The sequence below is a fragment of the Leopardus geoffroyi genome, chromosome A3 (genome assembly GCF_018350155.1).
Source record: "Leopardus geoffroyi isolate Oge1 chromosome A3, O.geoffroyi_Oge1_pat1.0, whole genome shotgun sequence".
Classification (NCBI taxonomy): domain Eukaryota; kingdom Metazoa; phylum Chordata; class Mammalia; order Carnivora; family Felidae; genus Leopardus; species Leopardus geoffroyi.
This window is the reverse complement of record NC_059336.1, coordinates 15,284,949-15,299,685: the sequence shown is the minus strand read 5'-3', so window position 1 is coordinate 15,299,685 and position 14,737 is coordinate 15,284,949. Positions and strand designations below refer to the sequence as shown.

General features: G+C 43.2%; 1 protein-coding gene across 1 annotated transcript; it reads right to left on the bottom strand.

Annotated features, from left to right (window-relative positions):
- Positions 1 to 5,916: 5,916 nt before the first annotated feature.
- On the bottom strand, positions 5,917 to 8,120 carry LOC123579631 (protein WFDC11-like). The gene is made up of 3 exons (XM_045443761.1): positions 7,798 to 8,120; positions 6,730 to 6,879; positions 5,917 to 6,192 (listed from the first exon to the last, which is right to left on the bottom strand). Exons 1-3 carry the CDS (start codon positions 7,901 to 7,903, stop codon positions 6,107 to 6,109), a joined length of 342 nt encoding a protein of 113 aa, XP_045299717.1. The 5' UTR covers positions 7,904 to 8,120; the 3' UTR covers positions 5,917 to 6,106.
- Between the last annotated feature and the right edge of the window lie 6,617 nt (positions 8,121 to 14,737).

Sequence of the window (14,737 nt, the reverse complement as noted above, 5' to 3'; positions counted from 1 at the left end):
CTACATTTAAAAAATCTACATTTAAAAATCTACAATCTTTACCTATTAATTGATATTTATGGGATTTAATGACATGTGGGTTCATTTCTACAATCTTATTTTGAGTTTTCTATTATCTATCCTTATTATTTGCAGATTCTGTATTTGCAAATTGGTTTTGTGTGTTTGTCAAACAATTCAATAACAAGAAAACAAATAACCTGATTAATAAATGAACAAAGGACTTGAGTGGACTTTTCTCAAAAGAAAACATACAAATTACCAACCATATATGAAAAGATGTCAACACCACTAATCATCAGGGAAGTAAACACCAAAACTACAATGAGATATCACCTCATGTCTTCTTAGAATGCCTATCATCCAAAAGTCATAAGATAACAAGTGTTGGCAAGGATGTGGAGAATGAGGAGTCTTGGGTGTGTTCGGTGGAAATTTAAATTGGTGCAGCCACTGTGGAAAACAGTCTGGAGGTTCCTCAAAAAAATAAGAAACAAAACTACTATATGATCAAGCAATCCCACTTCTGGGTATACTATATTCAAAGGAAATGAAAGCAATATTGAAGAGATATCTGCACCCCATGTTCACTGTACCATTATTCACAATAGCCAAGATATGGAAACCATCTAAGTGTCCATGGATAGATGAATGGATAAAGAAAATGTGATATACATGAATATTATTCAGCCTTAAAAAAAAATCCTGCCATTTGCAACAACATGGATGAATCTGGAGGATATTATGCTAAGTGAAAGAAGCCAGACACAGAAAGGCAACTACTGCAAGATCTCAAAAAGTGGAAGTCATAATAGCAGAGAGTAGAATAGTGGTTGCCAGAGACTAGGGGATGTCTAAGGGGACAAGCCTTCTGTTGAAAGATGGGTAAGTTCTGGGGATCCAATGGATAGCATAGTGACTATAATTAATAATACTGTGTTGTGTACTTGAAATTTTCTAAGAGAGTAGGCCTTAAGTGTTCTCACCACACATAAAAAGGGGGGGGGGTGACTATTTGAGGTGATAAATATGCTAACTAGCTTGATTATGTTGATCATTTCACAATATGTACCTATATCAAAATTTATTATACCCACCTTCAATATACACAATTTTTACACATCAATGTACCTCAATAAAAGCTTACAGATTTTTTTTAAATAAAAAGAAGCTTCCACTGGGTATTCAGAACTAGATTAATTGCTTTAAGCCAGCATGTTGAAAAAATTTTTTTTATGTTTATTTGTTTTTGAGAGAGAGAGACAGAGTATGAGCAAGGGAGGGGCAGAGAGAGAGAGGGAGACACAGAATACGAAGCAGACTCCAGGTACTGAGCCCACAGAGCCCAACACGGGCCTTGAACTCACAAACTGTGAGATCATGACCTGAGCTGAAGTCAGACACTTAACCAACTGAGTCACCCAAGCACCCCTAAAAATTTATTTCTACTCTCTCTATGCTTCTGGTGCTACTCTTGAGTAATCCTCAGTGAGTCAAACAATCTCTTTCTTTTTGCTTTTTACTTCAGGTATATGTTGTATTTCTAGATATTCTACTTGGTACTTTTTCAATATTCTGGTGATTTTTTTTTTTTTTTAGATTTTATTTTTAAGTAATCTCTACACCCGACATGGGGCTTGAACTCACAACCTCAAGATCAAGAGTCATACTTTCTACCAACTGAGCCAGCCAGGTTCCTCTTAAATTCTTCTGCTTCCCAGTCCCTAACAAAATCTATAGTAGTGATGGGCAGCAGCTGGAATAAGATTGGAAGGAGCCAAAACTCTGAGAGAAGTGAAATCTTCCTCCGTTGGGTCAGCTGTAATTCTTTTTTTTATTTTTTATTTTTTCACGTTTATTCATTTTTGAGAGACAGAGCACAAGTGGTGGTGGGGTAGAGAGAGGGGGAGACACAGAATCTGTAGCAGGCTCCAGGTTCTGAGCTGTCAACACAGAGCCCGATGTAGGGCTTGAACCCAAGAGCGATGATATCATGACCTGAGCCAAAGTCGGACCCTTCACTGACCGAGCCATCCAGGGGGTCAACTGTATTTCTAAGAGAGTCGGTGGACCCCTGTTGTCCTTGTTTCTCTTTTCTCTCTTTGGTTTGTTCTCCGCCACTTGGCTCTGGGTATGGAGCTGAAGTTGCAGAAGGGCCTGGCAATGCAGGGTAAACAAAGCCTAAGTTGTTTGGAGACTTGGGGAAACAGAAGGCACTGGGGAGATCACCAAGGGAAGGAGTTGAGAAAGCAAACACATACAGTTGTTTATTTATTCCTGGGTTCACCTCCAAGCTGTGCATGCTGACATGCATCGAGAAATGAACTAACAGATACACCATGACCTAGGTCCCAGACTAGTCACTTGGTGGTGCATATGCAAGGAGGCACTAAATGAACTGCAAACAGAGGCTTTGAAAAGCTAAACTGACATTGGAACACAACCCACCCAAGACAGATTGAACTTTTCAGCCTGAACCTAATCATTTAAACTACTTTTCAAAACACAATATCAACCTTCTCCATTCGGTGTAAGCAAGACCTAGAGTCTTGTAAGTTTCATAATGTCCAGGATATAATCCAAAATTATGTAGCCTATGAAGGAAAAGGAAAACATCAACTCCTATGGCAAAATATCAACCTATGGCAAAAAGCTACCAACAGACTCCAGTTTTGAGATGAAATAAATGTTGGAATTATCTTTCAAAGATGTTAAAGCAACTATTATAACAATTCTTTTTTTTAATATTTATTTTTGTGAGAGAGAGAGAGAGAGACAGAGAGACAGAGTGTGAGCTGGGGAGGGGCACAGAGAAGGACACACAGAACCTGAAGCAGGCTCCAGGCTGTGAGCTGTTAACACAGAGCCTGACACAGGGCTCGAACTCACAAACTGTGAGGTCATGACCTGAGCCGGAGTTGGATGCTTAACCAACTGAGCCACCCAGGTGCCCATATAACAATTCTGAAGCAAGTTATCATGAACACCCTTGAAACCGATGGAAAAATAGAATGTCTTGGCAAAGAAACAGAAGACATAAAGAAGAAGGAAAAGGAAATTTGGTAAGAACATAACAACTGAAATTAAACACTCACTGGATGGGCTTGATATCAGAATGCACATGACAGAAAGAGGAGCAGTGACCTTGAAGACTGATCCATGGAAATTATCTAATTTGAACAACAGCAACAAAAAATATGCTTAAAAAAGATACACAGAGCCTCAGGGAAAATAACCAAAGTCCTGACATCTGTCACAGTCATGGAGAGAGAAGAGAACGGTACAAGCCTGAAAAAACATTTGAGGAAATAGTGACTTGAAATTTCCAAGTATGTTGGAAGACACAAGCCTATAGACTCAAAAAGCTTGTGATGAACATGTAAGATTGACTCAGCAGCTTGTAAATATGCACTACACTATTATTGACTATAATCAACATGCTGTACATTAGAGCAGGTCACTGTTTGCCACAATCAATGCCACTGTGTGGCTGCTACTGTTTTTATTTCCTGTTAGTAGTTGTCTCTATATGTTTCAGCTTAGTTGGTCTGTGTGGGGTGAAACAGAAGCCCACCCTTTGTGTGATACCCCAGAAAGCTGGTGGGGCACTGACCCACCCTGCTCTCTCCTTCCATGGTGAGGGGACTTTAATGGGAGACTTCCCTTTGGCATGGAGCATGCAGGGATGGGATGATGCAGGCGAATGTAGCTGCCCTTTCTTCTCTTCGTATGCAATTATTCTCAGATGTATGTTCCATTTTGCTGAAGTTTCTATGTGGACTCCAGAGCTTGCCCAATTACACCTGTGTAATTGTTGATCTTTGTTGTGGGACAGAGGCTGGGGTCTCGTATGTTGTCATTTGGTGAACATCCCTCTGTATGCATATGTTTTGAAATGTCATATTTTCATTTTTGGTTCAAAATATTTTCTATTTTCTATCATGATTTCATTTTGACCCATGATCCCTCAGAATTGCTTTGCTTAATTTTTAATCATATGTAAAATCTTTCTAGCCATTTTACTTTATTTATTTCTAGCTTAATTCCACCGTGGTCAGTTTGATTTCAATTTCTTGACATTTGTTGAGAATTTAAAAAAAAAAAAATGTTCCATTTGCTCTTGTTAAGAATGTATGTTCCACAGTAATTCTGAATTCTTTTTGATAGACATTAGTCACTTATTATTTGTGTTGTTCAAATCTTTTAGATCGTTACTGGGTTTGCTGTGTTTTGTTTTGTTTTTTCTTCCTATTCTATAAGTTACTGGGAAGTATGTTCAAATTGTCTCTTGGTCCATAATGCTTCTGGCAATGGCAGACCAGTTTACTTGGGACCTTGAGATCCTTCCAGGAAAGCAAAATACGATTCCTTGAGGATTGTCCAGCAACATTTTAGATACAAATCACCTCCCACTTCTGCTTTCAGAGTAGGTTAGCTCCGGGCTTTGAAGTGAGACACCCACAAGCAAAAGCTCATCATGTTCCTTAATGCACCTGCAGGTTAAGAGTGTCCTATTGCTTGGTGGTTCCAGAGTTTTTCTCAACCTCTTTTTTATGCTAATTTCTTAGCAGGAAACAGTTCACTGGTTTTGTCCTAAGGCAATCACCCCCTGCTAGTCCAGAAGAAAACTACAGACCTGTCCTCCTTCATCCATCTCAGCTAATACTCTTTCTGCAAAGCACCCCTCCCAACCCTATTCCCTACTAGAACCCCTATTTAAGTATATCTCTGGCCCTTAACTTGTATGTATTTCAGGAAATTGGCACAGGGGCTTTTAGACAATGAAGTCTACATATCTATTTGTAATAACCTGCTGAGTGGACTATGGTAGTTTCAGCCACCTGTCTGTGCCTGTTCGTTTTCCTTTGTTAATTTTAGCAAACAATACTTGTGCTCTGTAGGTTTTGTGGGTATAACAACAGGGACCCAAAAGGAAAAGTTGGCAAATTAGAATATGCGAGGGTCATAGAGCTTAATACCAAATTGATAATCCAACCTTGTCTGCAACTTCATCTGTTGGTGTTGGGACAGTAGAAGGTAGGATATCAGCCTTTTATTTCCTTCAAGTTCTCATTCTTTTTCCCCCAGTCTGTATTTAATTCCATCATGGAGGAAAACTAACTTTCCTTCTGAGCTATCCCAATTCCTCTCTATCCCTCAAGGACCAAGCATCTCTTCTTCCAGAAAAATGATACCATGACACGGACATGTAGCAACCCCTCTATATTTATAACTTAAGGCACTGTCTCATTCATCCCTTCTTGCCTTTTCCCATCCTGGTTTCTGTTTGCTTGGATCATAAGACTTGACCCTTCTTTGGACTATCTGCCAAAAGATAGAGTTAGCCACACCTGCACTCATGAGGAGTGGCCCTTGCCACAGCCTGAGCACAGTGTAGGCTCTATAACCCTCTAAAGCTTGCCTATTCTTTCTAGGAGTATTTATATTTGAAAAAATTCCTCCAGATTCCAAGTGACTGAGTAAATAATGATAACAAAAGAGGCATTGTCTGAGAGGACAGCTTGGAGAGGTCAATGGCATTTCTTTCCAATTGCAGACCATGGGTGCTGCCACCTTTAAGGAAGATTGTACTTCCCTGGATTAGTTAAAAGGAAGGCCACTTGTGGGAACCTGCTAGAATCACAGGCCAGAAATAAGAAAAGAAAGGCTGCACCAAGGTATGGGGAACCCAGAGAGATGGGGTTTCCTGTAACCATAAGAACATCCCACACATAAGCAGTTTTCCCCAGGTATGTTAGTCAGTGAACCAAGAGAGTCCAGGAGTCTTGGCTAAGAAGAACAAACTTCCAAACGTTGAGAAATCAGGGAAATGCACTGGGAGACAGGGTTTGGGGGCTTAGGGAAAGGTGGAGACAGTGAATGGTCCTGGGATTATAGAAGAAGAGACAGAGCTTCTGAATTACTTCCACAGTTTATTTGTCAAGGAATTGAGATTGATAATATAATGGTTCACGGAAGAGGGCTGTCAGGTAGGAGACATTGCCCTGGGACCCCTCTTCCTCCCTCCCCCTACTTTCCAGTTGGGACAAGATGATGGTCCCACTGGACATCAAGTAGTATTATTCTGATGCCCCATATCCATTTATTAACCAGTCAGGCTGGTGGTCATGGAAAAAGTAAACGCTGGCGTGGTGGTGGTGGTGACGGGTGTATAGTCCTCAGTGTCAGCCTCTGGAAGAGAGAATGGGTAGGTATTCAGTGGCCACACGGTCTGGCGAAAAACATTTCTTTAAGTATAACAGATCCTCCCAAACTCTGGTGGTAGGCATATTTTCTGTGATTTAGGATATTCGCACACCACGCTTCTCTCAAGATGTTTTTTGTTTGCTTGTTTGCTTTAAGCAAGCCTCATGCTCAGCACAGAGCCCTATGTGGGTCTTGAACTCACGACCCTGAGATCAAGACCTGAGATGAGACTAAAAGTTAGATGTGTAAACAAATGAGCTACCCAGGCACACTGTAGATGTTTTAAGCCCAATGAGTAAAGACACATAAATGTCAGACCTATGGGGTTTGGATAAATCAGGTAGGCCTGCAAGTGGCTTGGAATGGAGGGAGGACAGGGATTTGGGATGGGAGGAAGGGGTGGGGTACCTCAAGTTGGACTGGGTACCAGGACTAGGAAGACACATTCTGTCTGTCCCCTCAGTAGGGAGTCCACGGTCTTAAAAACCAAATGGCAAGAGAGGGGTGCTTCTGAGGTCCTACCATGTTTTCTGACGTTCATGCAGATAGGACCACAGAGAGAATAGCAGCATTCGTAGCCCGCACCGCATTGCCAGGCATACTTGCACCTTCTGCCGCACTCGTAGTCATTGGGAGGCCTCGGGCAGTGTCTCGGTTTCAGTTCTACTATAACTGAGAAGGAACACATGAGCAGTGGCTCCAAGAAGATGACTTTTTCTCACTATTATCCACCCCTTTAAAGCCACAGGACTCACTCCATTGGTTTTTCTTCTTCTTCTCTGTGTCCAGGGATCTGGGTGGGCTTTTTTGTTCCTGGAGTCAAAATCCAGCTCCCACCCCTAACAAATCCAGCAACCATAAAATCATCTGCATGCAACTTAACATCACAGGACCTGAGTCCTGAAACCCAATTCCCAGAACAAAGAGTCCCAAGAGATCCTCTTGTCTCTTGCCCTCATTTGCAGGGTAGGGGAATGGATCACAGAGAAGAGGAAGAACTGTCTTGTACTTTTCCCTGTCTCATTGAGACAGCCCTCCAAACCTAGCTGCTCCCCAGAAACCTCTGCCACCAGTTATGGACCCACAACTCCCCCCTCAATTCTGCTGATTTCAATTTTTTTACCCCAGTGATTCCAAACTTCTCTTGGTCAAGCACACATTTAACTTCTCCTCTACATGCCCAAGGGTCTAAAATACTCAATTCCCTTGACAAAGGGCATATTTCAAGAAATAATTAGTACCCCATTCCCAATTTGGTGCTCATGCTTGGAACTCCTAACTGGAGTCATAAACTCCTAGTGGCTCAGTCTAAGCACCTTCCACCTGGGTTTTGAAACCTGTGGAGGTTTCCACTGCTAAGATCCTCTTTAAAAAAAAAAATGCCACGTAGCCACCACTGTCCCCACAACACACATAAAAACATCATTACTTGGAACATCAGGAGACCCTCAAACTTGAGAAGTACACATTCAACTTTCCTCATATCCTGGCTTTAAAAAGAAACCAATGCTTTTATATATGCCAGTCAGTCCCTTTGTTCCTTTTGTTTTATACCCCTTCTTCATTTTGAAGCTCAACCAGAATACCTACCTGAATAAGGAGACTGAGTCTGAGATTTTTCTCTCAGTGCTCCTGCCACTGACATGATGATCACCGCACAATACAGTGTGAACATCTGGAGAAACAACCCCTTCATGATGTGAACTCGGGATGTCTGAGTGTGAGCCTGGCAGGAGACCCAGGATTTCACCAGGTCCTGCTGGGGGTAGCGAAGGGCTTTGGGGTGTGGAAAACACGTGACTGGTCTCTCACTGCCCCCTCTGGTTCTGCCTCCTCTCCTCCATGCACCACTCCTTGGCTGGGCACGGGTGCCTCCTGAGCTACTTGCCTTCTCCTTATGCTTTCTCCTCCTCTCATTGCAGAAATGAATTCTTCATAGCATTATCATTTATTTTAAAATTTGAAAAACAGTGCAAAGTACAAAGAAAAGTATTAAGATATGATCAGCTATCTATTAGCTAGATAAATAATAGTCATCTAGCTTATCATGACAGATAGCTTTAGAGTTTATCTCTCAATAAAAAAAATCATACATATTTCTTGTATTAGTATTTCACTGCATTTTAAAAGCCATGTAAACTATGTGGCAACAAGAAAGAATGAAATCTGGCCTTTTGTAGCAACGTGGATGGAACTGGAGAGTGTTATGCTAAGTGAAATAAGTCATACAGAGAAAGACAGATACCATATGTTTTCACTCTTATGTGGATCCTGAGAAACTTAACAGAAGACCATGGGGGAGGGGAAGGAAAAAAAAAAAAAGAGGTTAGAGAGGGAGGGAGCCAAAGCATAAGAGACTCTTAAAAATTGAGAACAAACTGAGGGTTGATGGGGGGTGGGAGGGAGGGGAGGGTGGGTGATGGGCATTGAGGAGGGCACCTGTTGGGATGAGCACTGGGGTGTTGTATGGAAACCAATTTGACAATAAATTTCATATTTAAAAAATAAATAAATAAAAGGACTGAAAAAAAAAAAAAGCCATTTAAGAACATAAGCACATGGAAATGCCTTGGAGGCTCAGTTGGTTAAGCGTCCCACTCATGATTTCAGCTCAGCTCATGATCTCAGGGTTGTGAGATTGAGCTGGGAGTCAGTCCCCACCCTGGGCATGGAGCCACTTAATATCATCTCTCTCTCCCTCCTCCTCCCCCTACCCCACCCCCCTCCATAAGAATTACAACAAAAACAAATCAGTAAATATTAGTAAAAAAAATTTTTTAATCTCCAGACTTATAAATTGATCACAAAATTTGAAGTGGAACAACTTTTCCTAAGCCTGAATTTCCCGAATATTTCCTGTCTTTCATAAGAATTAGGTCCTAATGATACCAGCATATTTCCTATTTAAAGCATAATTAATTTACAATTTTTGTAGATGCACTAACTTTCTATCACTCGATTCCATTACAGTGATTTTGGGGAGTGAGAGCAGCAAGATGGCTGAATAAGAGCCCCCTGCTTGAATCCTCCCTCTACAACAATTTGGCATCCACCCACACACAAAAGTACCTCTGTGGAAGCTTCAGGATCCAGCTCCTTGCACCTGGGGACCTGGGAGGAATATCCCCCATGCGTTTGGTCATAGGCATAGAGACCTCAGTCTTGTTACCAGGGACTCTCGAGTGGCCTGTGGACTGGCTGTATTCCCTCCTCAGCCACAGTCCAGGAGCCAGGGGAGAAGCCTCATTTAGACCATCACCCACACATGACAAGCTTTGTGGAAGTCCAGGCATGAAACAGAGATGTCCCATCACACTGGTGGAGAGAAAAAGCAATCCAAGTGTGGACACATTGGAGAGGTTAAAAGTCACAGTTTGACTTTACCTGCATCACATCCATCTAGATTTTTTTAAAAAATCCTCTAAGGAATTGTGCCTGCAAGAATGTTGACATGTCCTCCGTGAACCCAGGCAAGAGGAAGTATATATAGTCCCTGCGGCACACTTCTGCTTGTTCCACGCTCACATTATTTACACATATTGCGCATTATCGATTCATCTTCCGCACATTACTAAGTGAAGACATCTTCTACACAAATTAAACCTTATGAATGAGGTTGGCATGAGCCAAGGGGGACTGGAAAAGCCCACCATATTAGAAGAAAAGTTGCTAAGTGTTCAGCATTTGAGAATGATGAGCATATAAAAGGCCACATGATTCTTCTGTGCACAAGAAAATAAATTATGAAAGCTTTGTAGGCTCTAGAAAGCTAGGTGAGTCACCGGAGCATGGCATGATATTTTTGAATGCTGGCAAAATGGCTTCAGTTCTCTTTCGGGTTCTTTGGCTAAATCAGCTCTATTTACATTCCTCACCCAGCCCCACCCAAATTCTCAGGAATCCATACAAATCCTCCAGGCAGTTTGGGTTTATCTTTTCTAATGAATTAAGATACTTACTAGTTAAGCCATTGCTTTCCAGCTTTCAATTTCTTGAAAATGCTTATTCCCCATTTCCTCTCCTATTCTCTTCAACCTTGCATATTAGGGTGAGTTTTTTCTTTTATGTCATTCTAGTGAGGTTTTAAGTGTAAGCAGAGAGAAAAAGGATAAAGGTCCCTCTAAATATGCCTATGTCTTAGTTCCAAGAACCGGAACTAGCTGACCTGGAGTGGTGAAGGGGCTTTGCAAATGAGATGAAGGGTAGTGACCTTGAGATGGGGAGGCTGGTGGGTCCAGTGTGACCATGAGTGGATGAAAGCACGGATGTTTCCTGACTGCAGTGGGCTAGAGACCCACAGAATAAGGTGAGACGCGAAGCATGAGGACCCAGGTGGCCTTTGCTGGCTCGGCAGATGGAAGAATGCGGCCCACGCCAAGGAATGTGAGTGGCCTCTAGAAGCTGAAAACAGCCCTCAGCTGACAGCTGGCAAGGGAATGGAGACCTCAGGCTCATAACCGCAAGGACCTGAATTCTGCCGACAACCTGAATGAACGCAGACATGGGTCCTTCCGTCTAGAGAGGAAACGCAAAAAGCAGCACTGCCCTGCTGACATCTTGATTGTAATTGGAAGAGACCCGTGTGGCACTTGCGACCTACAGAGCTGTAAGGTAATAATTTGTGTGGTTTAAGCCCGTAAATTCATGATGACTTATTACAGCAGCAACAGGAAACAAATATTCATATTCAAATACCCTGTTTAACTGGCAGGCCCAATTTTGTGTTGGGATCTCCAGCCTATCTGGATGTTTCTGTTTCTATCCTAACCCACTCCTCCAGCGTTCACCTTGCCCTCCAAGTGTTCATACGTTCGCAGTGGACGAGAGCCCTTCTTACATATTTACCTTTATTCCTAATTCTGAGGTTGTGGAATGAACTCCACACTCGTGAGAGCCAAAGCAGAAGCTTTGTCATCTCAAACACAAGACAAACACGGAGAAACAACTTTTCTCTCTCAATGACCAGTAATGGCTTTCAAAATACTCCAGCCCTCAGATTCATGAGCGTGACTCTGTACTTGCTGGTTAATTTTGTGACCTCTTTTCCCTGGGGAAACAAACCTCACCTGCATGTTCTGGTTTCATGGTCAAAGGGCTTGATGGAAAAACAAGGAACTGCAGAGGAAGAAAAATTGCGACTTGGTTAATATTTTTTAAAATGCTGCACCACAGCACCATTTTATTATTAAGGCCACAAAGTCTTTCCTCGTCCAGTTTTGAGCAATACAGCATTCCATTTTCCTCTAGTTTGGCTATGGTTCGAACGTTCTTACTTGGATTTGACATTTGAAGTAACTGTCTGAATTTTATTCTTGGTAGAGGGGGGTGTTTCATATCTTGCTAAGTCCTTGTGGGTCATGAGGTGATCTTGGAAGCGGAAACTTCATGTCAAGGACAATGGAGCAAAGAGGTGAAGCGGCCTGGATCTTCTACGGTTTGTGGTGTCCCTACACTGGTTCGGGACGCCTAATCCTCAGTCTTCCACATGAACAAATATTGACCCGTCCTACTTTAAGCCGCTATTTTCTTTGTTGTTGCTGTCATCATGCATTCAAAACGAATCCGAACTGAAACACCAGCCGAAGTGCATATTAATGGAGAATGGTGGCTTAAGAAGTCTCTATTTTTTTTTATTTCTCACGTGCTCTCTCAGGAAGCCTGGTGAGTTGTATGTTACCAAAATGAGGTCGTTAAGAAAGAGGGAGGGGTCGGATCTAGGAACTGGGTGCTCTGATCTTGGAGGAACTGAAGTGCCACCGTGCTGGTGAAGAGAAGTCCCCAGTGCTGCTGTGTATGGCCCTGGAGCACAGCATGCTGGTGCAGAGACTGAAGACTTTCGGAGTTTCCACGGAGGAAAAGCAGCTACTTCCAGGATGCTTAGGATGAGTGGCTTCAGCTGCGGGTGCATTCTTTGGCTCTACCCTTGTACCGCCCGATGCGCTCCCATTCTGTCCCAAGTAGAAAGAGGAAAAGGTGACAAAAAGTATACAGTTCTGGTATTCTGATTGTCAAGGAGCTAACTGTCCCCCTTAAAAGGATTTCCTTTTTGGAATGCCCCAGATGAACTGAATGAAATTCCTTCCAGTAGTCAAAGGGAGGAAAATAGGAGATGAAAGCCAAAGCTCCAAATGTAAGCAACTGCTCGCCTGGGGCAACACATCTTCTCTCCCTTCCACCTCTCCATGACTCAGGATTGCATTAAGCAATCTCTTGCAAAAAGGTAACTTCTATTCAGTTTTCAGAGCTTCACCTGTGTCTGCTGTTTCTTAAAAATAACCAGTTTAGGGGCGCCTGGGTGGCACAGTCGGTTAAGCGTCCGACTTCAGCCAGGTCACGATCTCGCGGTCCGTGAGTTTGAGCCCCGCGTCGGGCTCTGGGCTGATGGCTCAGAGCCTGGAGCCTGTTTCCGATTCTGTGTCTCCCTCTCTCTCTGCCCCTCCCCCGTTCATGCTCTGTCTCTCTCTGTCCCAAAAATAAATAAACGTTGAAAAAAAAAATTAAAAAAAAAATAACCCGTTTAAAATAATGAATATGCCATAGAGGCAGATCTTTCAGTTGGCAAAATTTTCTCCCCTTCATAAGAGACATTTACACGCATGAGGGAAGTCTCCATTTGTAAGCCTGTCCTCCTCTCTGGATGTGGAAGAGAAGGATGACTTTCAGCCCTTAGAAAGTCTTTATCAAGGGAGGCTGCAGCAGAAATCTGCATAACGACCATGCCTTTGTCCACTGTGCCTTCCCTTTCCCATAATGGGCCTTCCCTTTCCTTTCCACATCTTTTGTCTTCAGCTGAAGATGTCATTGGAGGAGATGGCTTGGGCCACTTGGGGGAGTTCCTAAGTTTTCCTGGTCTCTCCCAGGTATACTGGAGGTATACATGTTGGGAAACTTCAGTTTGTTTTTCTCCTGCTAATCTGTCTTTGATTGCAGTGGCTGGGGGGGTTGTGGGGGGGTCTCAGACAAGAACCCAGAAGGGGAGAGGAAAAGGCACTTTTTCTCCCTATACTATCCTGGATACCCAAGAGGACAATACCTTCTTCCTTCCCTCATCCTTCTGTTGGGTGTCCCTAACCTCTTGTTTTTCTTGACTTCTTTTGTCATGAAGGAATAACCACTTTCACTCAATCGAGCTCCAGGTCACCCTTATCCCTGAACGTCAAGACGAAGCCCCACTCCTGAAGGATGTTTGCCTGAGCCACTGAGTTCTTGTGCCTTTCCTTACTCTGAGCTCTAAGGCACTAACCAGTGTTCTGTTAGGCCTTAATCCTTGCTGGCCTCGGTCTTTGCTGTATCACATCGTGGAACCTTTCCTTGGGCTCCACCGCTGATAAGTGTGATCTGCTGACTCAGCCCCTCTAAATGAATATATACTGTCCTCTGGATCAGGAAGAGGCACAGATATGAATACATCCTAGGGACTTTATAATCCCCTCATCCAAGGGAAGTTATATCTCTAAACGATCTTCAAGGGGAGCTTGGATGGCTCAGTCGTTTAAGCGTCCGACTCTTGATTTGGCTCAGGTCATGAGTTTGTGGCTCGTGAGATCGAGCCCTGCCTTGGGCTCTGTGCTGGCAATGGGGAGCCTGCTTGGAATTGTCTCTCTCTCTCTCTCTCTGTCCCTCTCCGACCCTGAAATAAATAAATAAACATTAAAATGGTCTTCAAGATACTAATGGCAGAATATAATATGACATATATTATATTCAAATTTAATCTAAGGGAACACTATGGGCCGGAAGCCTGCCTGGCATTACCAGACATGTCAGGATATGTGTCATATTACCCACGTAAAACTACCATGCAGACACAACAGGCAGGAATAAGAGGATATAAGGAAGCAGAAGGAGGGACGATTCTGGAAGCTGAGTGCCCGCCTTGAGGGCAGGACCACCTTCTCTAATGAGAGGAGCCACCAGCTTTCCAGGGGGTGCTTGTTCCATTTTGCAGTGATGTGGAGGCCAAGGTCTTGGGTCTTGCTTGAGGAGTTTGGCTTTGCCTAAGTAGACAGGTCAGAGACCACCCTGTGTTCACCAACTCCTGCTTTCTGTTCTCCTTGGGCATACAGCGAGACTATATTTCCCAGTCTCCTTTGCAAATAAGGGACCACATGACCACATTATGGCAAATAGCATGTGGATGGAGCAGAGCTCCACTTCTAGGCCTGGCTCTTAAAAACCTTCTGCAGGAGGTTCCACGCAACCTTCTCCCATCTGTTGGCTGGATGCAGAGGAGGCTCTGGGAGATGATGGAGTTATAGATAGAAAGATGTATGGTGCTTGAATCATGCATGGCATGGGGGTGTTCGCCAACCACCCGCAGTGAAATCTATTGTGAATGAGAATAAGCTTTGTGTTTACTGACATTTTTCTAAATCTCTGCATTGTTGCTACAGCCGTGAGTCTACTGAATAACTGGGACGGCAGACTAACTGGGTTGTCTATAACCCGTAGTGGGGTGGGAAGAACAGTTCGATCACTGTGAAGAGACAAATGGAACCACAGGAATGGAGTATAACACACTGCAGAGCCC